The following is a 6,802-nucleotide window of genomic DNA, read 5'->3' as shown; positions in this document are numbered from 1 at the left end:
TAAATAAAGTCTTCGGAGAGAGAATCGAGGATGCCTTCGAAGCTGAAATTCAGAATACCTCTTTTCGCTTCATGTTCTCCTGATACCTGGACCAAAATCTGGCATAAATTTTCAGAATGCACAAAATTGGGCTTTGTAACAGGAGAACATGATGTCGAAAGAGGTGGCACTAAGTAAAGTCTTCGGAGAGAGAATCGAGGATGCCTTCGAAGCTGAAATTCAGAATACCTCTTTTCGCTTCATGTTCTCCTGATACCTGGGCCAAAATCTGGCATAAATTTTCAGAATGCACAAAATTGGGCTTTGTACTAGGAGAACATGATGTCGAAAGAGGTGGCACTAAATAAAGTCTTCGGAGAGAGAATCGAGGATGCCTTCGAAGCTGAAATTCAGAATACCTCTTTTCGCTTCATGTTCTCCTGATACCTGGGCCAAAATCTGGCAAAAATTTTCAGAATGCACAAAATTGGGCTTTGTAACAGGAGAACATGATGTCGAAAGAGGTGGCACTAAGTAAAGTCTTCGGAGAGAGAATCGAGGATGCCTTCGAAGCTGAAATTCAGAATACCGCTTTTCGCTTCATGTTCTCCTGATACCTGGGCCAAAATCTGGCAAAAATTTTCAGAATGCACAAAATTGGGCTTTGTAACAGGAGAACATGATGTCGAAAAAGGTGGCACTAAGTAACGTCTTCGGAGAGAGAATCGAGGATGCCTTCGAAGCTGAAATTCAGAATACCTCTTTTCGCTTCATGTTCTCCTGATACCTGGGCCAAAATCTGGCATAAATTTTCAGAATGCACAAAATTGGGCTTTGTAACAGGAGAACATGATGTCGAAAGAGGTGGCACTAAGTAAAGTCTTCGGAGAGAGAATCGAGGATGCCTTCGAAGCTGAAATTCAGAATACCTCTTTTCGCTTCATGTTCTCCTGATACCTGGGCCAAAATCTGGCATAAATTTTCAGAATGCACAAAATTGGGCTTTGTAACAGGAAAACATGATGTCGAAAGAGGTGGCACTAAGTAAAGTCTTCGGAGAGAGAATCGAGGATGCCTTCGAAGCTGAAATTCAGAATACCTCTTTTCGCTTCATGTTCTCCTGATACCTGGGCCAAAATCTGGCATAAATTTTCAGAATGCACAAAATTGGGCTTTGTAACAGGAGAACATGATGTCGAAAGAGGTGGCACTAAGTAAAGTCTTCGGAGAGAGAATCGAGGATGCCTTCGAAGCTGAAATTCAGAATACCTCTTTTCGCTTCATGTTCTCCTGATACCTGGGCCAAAATCTGGCATAAATTTTCAGAATGCACAAAATTGGGCTTTGTAACAGGAAAACATGATGTCGAAAGAGGTGGCACTAAGTAAAGTCTTCGGAGAGAGAATCGAGGATGCCTTCGAAGCTGAAATTCAGAATACCTCTTTTCGCTTCATGTTCTCCTGATACCTGGGCCAAAATCTGGCATAAATTTTCAGAATGCACAAAATTGGGCTTCGTAACAGGAGAACGTGATGTCGAAAGAGGTGGCACTAAGTAAAGTCTTCGGAGAGAGAATCGAGGATGCCTTCGAAGCTGAAATTCAGAATACCTCTTTTCGCTTCATGTTCTCCTGATACCTGGGCCAAAATCTGGCAAAAATTTTCAGAATGCACAAAATTGGGCTTTGTAACAGGAAAACATGATGTCGAAAGAGGTGGCACTAAGTAAAGTCTTCGGAGAGAGAATCGAGGATGCCTTCGAAGCTGAAATTCAGAATACCTCTTTTCGCTTCATGTTCTCCTGATACCTGGGCCAAAATCTGGCATAAATTTTCAGAATGCACAAAATTGGGCTTTGTAACAGGAGAACATGATGTCGAAAGAGGTGGCACTAAGTAAAGTCTTCGGAGAGAGAATCGAGGATGCCTTCGAAGCTGAAATTCAGAATACCTCTTTTCGCTTCATGTTCTCCTGATACCTGGGCCAAAATCTGGCATAAATTTTCAGAATGCACAAAATTGGGCTTTGTAACAGGAAAACATGATGTCGAAAGAGGTGGCACTAAGTAAAGTCTTCGGAGAGAGAATCGAGGATGCCTTCGAAGCTGAAATTCAGAATACCTCTTTTCGCTTCGTGTTCTCCTGATACCTGGGCCAAAATCTGGCAAAAATTTTCAGAATGCACAAAATTGGGCTTTGTAACAGGAGAACATGATGTCGAAAGAGGTGGCACTAAGTAACGTCTTCGGAGAGAGAATCGAGGATGCCTTCGAAGCTGAAATTCAGAATACCTCTTTTCGCTTCATGTTCTCCTGATACCTGGGCCAAAATCTGGCAAAAATTTTCAGAATGCACAAAATTGGGCTTTGTAACAGGAGAACATGATGTCGAAAGAGGTGGCACTAAGTAACGTCTTCGGAGAGAGAATCGAGGATGCCTTCGAAGCTGAAATTCAGAATACCTCTTTTCGCTTCATGTTCTCCTGATACCTGGGCCAAAATCTGGCAAAAATTTTCAGAATGCACAAAATTGGGCTATGTAACAGGAGAACATGATGTCGAAAGAGGTGGCACTAAGTAAAGTCTTCGGAGAGAGAATCGAGGATGCCTTCGAAGCTGAAATTCAGAATACCTCTTTTCGCTTCATGTTCTCCTGATACCTGGGCCAAAATCTGGCAAAAATTTTCAGAACGCACAAAATTGGCCTATGTACTAGGAGAACATGATGTCGAAAGAGGTGGCACTAAGTAACGTCTTCGGAGAGAGAATCGAGGATGCCTTCGAAGCTGAAATTCAGAATACCTCCCTCCGCTTCATGTTCTCCTGATAGCTGGGCCAAAATCTGGCAAAAATTTTCAGAACGCACAAAATTGGCCTATGTACTAGGAGAACATGATGTCGAAAGAGGTGGCACTAAGTAACGTCTTCGGAGAGAGAATCGAGGATGCCTTCGAAGCTGAAATTCAGAATACCTCTCTCCGCTTCATGTTCTCCTGATACCTGGGCCAAAATCTGGCAAAAATTTTCAGAACGCACAAAATTGGCCTATGTACTAGGAGAACATGATGTCGAAAGAGGTGGCACTAAGTAACGTCTTTGGAGAGAGAATCGAGGATGCCTTCGAAGCTGAAATTCAGAATACCTCTCTCCGCTTCATGTTCTCCTGATACCTGGGCCAAAATCTGGCGAAAATTTTCAGATATCTCTAAAATCAGGCTTCTTAACAGGAGTGATTTGGAATAGGAAGGAGTAAGTAGTGATCGTTAAATAAAAAAAACTCTTTTACCACTTAACTGCAATTTATTCAAATAAGTGAAATGCAATACAATGAAATGTTACAAGTGTAACTGGGTTAGGTCTGGGTTAGGGGAGGGTTAGGGGTATCCGTTAGGGATTTCTCCACGAAAAAAAAAAAAAAAAAAGGTCTAGGTGAGGGTTAGGGGTATCCGTTAGGGATTTCTCCACGTAAAAAAAAAAAAAAAAGGTCTGGGTTAGGTCTTTGGTTCGGCTGAAGCAGTATCTTGTGCAAATTTCATCTCAATGAACACAGTCGGAAATGCAGCCGGTTGAACGTCTTTTATGTAAAAATTCCTTACCTGTAAAGCAGAAATATACACGATTAATAATCGCTCTAGTTACAGTATGTGAGATTAGTTACATCGCATCGGCACACACTAAACTCTAAACATGTCACACATTTACAAGCACGGCACACACGCACAGCATTTCAACAGATTTCAGAGTACGTAGTTGCTGAATTGGCCGCTGCTCGTGTCGCACCCACCGTTACCGACTGATTCTAAAATAAGATTACAGTGCTACGAGTGGTAGGAATTAATATTAAATCTTACCGGAAACAAAATCTAAAACGATTAATTTCAATCAACATGTTGCATAATAAAATTATTCCCTTTACTAATATATTTTCATACGTGACAAAATGTTGTAACGTTTCTCCCATTTTCAATAATAGACAAGTCAAGTTACTAAAAATATATTTCTTCTTACAGGTTTTAACTTCGGAATATTTCGACGGAATGATGGAAACCTTGATAGTAATCACAAGAAAATAGTGACTATATATACCTTATACTTTATTGTAACACTGTAAAGGCCTTTTATGCAAATATATAGAAAGAAACTTGAAACAAACTGTATTATTATTCAGAAATACCTTTTACATATTCCTATCCAAATTTCAAATATCTATGGTATTTCCTTAAGAATACCATAGATTTCCTTTGTTAATAAGTCGATATTGAAGAAAATTTTGCAACTAGTGCCCATGGAATACTATTCAGAAATTACAAGCTTCGAGTCTTTCAAAAGCATCACATCAACCGAGAACTGTTTAAAGGCCCATGAAAGGCGTAGCTCTTGTTCGCTACTTTAAGGCGATGCCTTTGAAGCTGAAATTCAGAATACCTCTTTTCGCTTCATGTTCTCCTGATACCTGGGCCAAAATCTGGCAAAAATTTTCAGAGTGCACAAAATTGGGCTTTGTACTAGGAGAACATGATGTCGAAAGAGGTGGCACTACGTAACGTCTTCGGAGAGAGAATCGAGGATGCCTTCGAAGCTGAAATTCAGAATACCTCTTTTCGCTTCATGTTCTCCTGATACCTGGGCCAAAATCTGGCATAAATTTTCAGAATGCACAAAATTGGGCTTTGTAACAGGAGAACATGATGTCGAAAGAGGTGGCACTAAGTAACGTCTTCGGAGAGAGAATCGAGGATGCCTTCGAAGCTGAAATTCAGAATACCTCTTTTCGCTTCATGTTATATTTTCTGTCACTTCGAGGAGCCGACCACATAATAATCACGCACATCCAGTCTGCGCATTTTCACTAGCCCAATTCAACATTCAATACAATTTTGTATATATAATGTTTGTTGATAACTGCTTTCTGCAGAGGACGTGTAATAAGTGTATTTCATGTTCTGTTTCGGTGCTTTGCTAATAAAAAAATGTGTAACCTAACAAAATTCATTTTCTGGGGACCAACCAGTATGCAAACTTATCAACTATTATGTTTGTTGTGTGTTGTCTGAAGTGTAAGAATGGTGTTGAAGCAATATATAATATAATAAATTGTATGGTCTTTACACTGTACTATCCTTTTAAAATGGTGCAGGAATGTTGTAAGATTGCTGAAGCTCAAAATCAGGGTGTCATTCCCTATGTTGCCTACAATATACAACGTCACGACGTAGATCCTCTGTGCACATCCATGCGCATGCGCAAAATTATGGGGTCTAGTGAGACGCATATTCATTAAAAATGTCAATGTGAACAAAGATGTACAAACGACAAACGATCAATTCCATATGAAATTATTGGTGAATAATGGAAAATAATATAAATGAGGGGCTGAGTCTAAAAAAAAATTCAGTCAAATTTGTATAATTTATTATAAATTGTCAATTGATGAATAAATAATATAAACTAATGAACAATGACGTACATACAAACGATACACAATCGACTGCATAAAAAAGAAACTGATATATACTCCAATGAGGGGCTAACTTTCGGGAGGTTGTTATTTACACAACTGAAGATGGTGGATTATGCGAATCTTTAGAGTTATATATGCTGTAAGTTGCGAATTCGGTACATCGCACTGACTCTGCACTGGTGCCAGAAAATGACTTGGATTGGTTGTTTCTGATAGAAAGGATCATACTATCTCTATAAGAATCAACCAATCCAAGTAATTTTTTGGCACCAGTGCAGTCAGTGCGAGGTACCGAATTCGCTATTAGTTTGTGTTTCACCGCTACATAGCCATAGCCTTTCTTAGGCCATGCATCTAACTTTAGTTTAGGGTTGCACCGTGTGATTTGTATATTTGTGTCAATTTCTGTGTGAAGTGTTGTGACTCTACAATAACAGTTGATTTTTTCCAGTAAGGTACTCACAAACCTTTTTAATCGATCATTTTATAGTAATTTTGATAGAAGATGAACGCGCCTCCAACCTTTGAATCATTCCTTCTGTACGAAGGAGAGAAAAAGTATGTACCACAAGTCGTTTAACCTTCGAAATGTCTGAAATAACTTTCATATAATTTACGTTTTCGATAGGATAATCAAGGAACAGGACACTAAGGTTCCCAACGCTGCAATATTTACGGTTAACAAGGAAGATCACACACTGGGAAATATGATCCGCAAGTAAGTTCATTTTCTATATGTTATTCAAAACAGTACAAATATTTCACCTTAATTATACAGAAATATAATTATAGTACATATTATTATCGTACAAATGAATATTAATACTTAGATCTTGATCGTCACTTAACAGTCAACTGCTGAAGGATCCCCAGGTTCTGTTCGCTGGATACAAGGTTCCACACCCCCTGGAACACAAATTCGTGATTAGAATCCAAACGACATCAGATTACACACCCCACGAGGCTTTCATGCATGCAATTACGGATCTCATAGCCGAGCTTTCATTATTTGAGGAACGTTTCAAGGTAAAGGGTGACCAATAAATCGTACAAACAAATATATTTCATATCTCAATTTATTATAATATGATGTTCTTTCCAAAAAACTTTCAGGAAGCCATTAAGGAGAAGAAAGAAGGCCTGGATTAAGTCGTGGTCAATTACTTATAGCTACTAAGCACTTATGTATATAGAATATTTGTATGACAAAGTGACCTGACATAATTTTAATAAATAAGTTGAAAACGATATACGTTTGTACATATGAATGAATAAACGAAGATGATTCAAAGAAACCGTGTTCTTTGCTTTCACCCATTCCTGAATTCCCAAAAGCACAGGACTGCTTAGATAAAGTTATGAATA

The 6,802-nt window shown here is 39.0% G+C and overlaps 1 protein-coding gene across 1 annotated transcript; it reads left to right on the top strand.

Moving 5' to 3' along the window:
- The first annotated feature begins 5,782 nt into the window (after positions 1-5,782).
- Rpb11 (DNA-directed RNA polymerase II subunit RPB11) lies at positions 5,783-6,685 on the top strand. Its single transcript, XM_076818034.1, has 4 exons — positions 5,783-5,995; positions 6,066-6,155; positions 6,289-6,463; positions 6,551-6,685. Exons 1-4 carry the CDS (start codon positions 5,943-5,945, stop codon positions 6,584-6,586), a joined length of 354 nt encoding a protein of 117 aa, XP_076674149.1. The 5' UTR covers positions 5,783-5,942; the 3' UTR covers positions 6,587-6,685.
- Positions 6,686-6,802: the final 117 nt, after the last annotated feature.

The sequence above is a fragment of the Andrena cerasifolii genome, chromosome 8 (assembly GCF_050908995.1).
Source record: "Andrena cerasifolii isolate SP2316 chromosome 8, iyAndCera1_principal, whole genome shotgun sequence".
Taxonomy (NCBI): Eukaryota; Metazoa; Arthropoda; class Insecta; order Hymenoptera; family Andrenidae; genus Andrena; species Andrena cerasifolii.
This window is presented reverse-complemented; position numbering and strand designations above follow the sequence as displayed.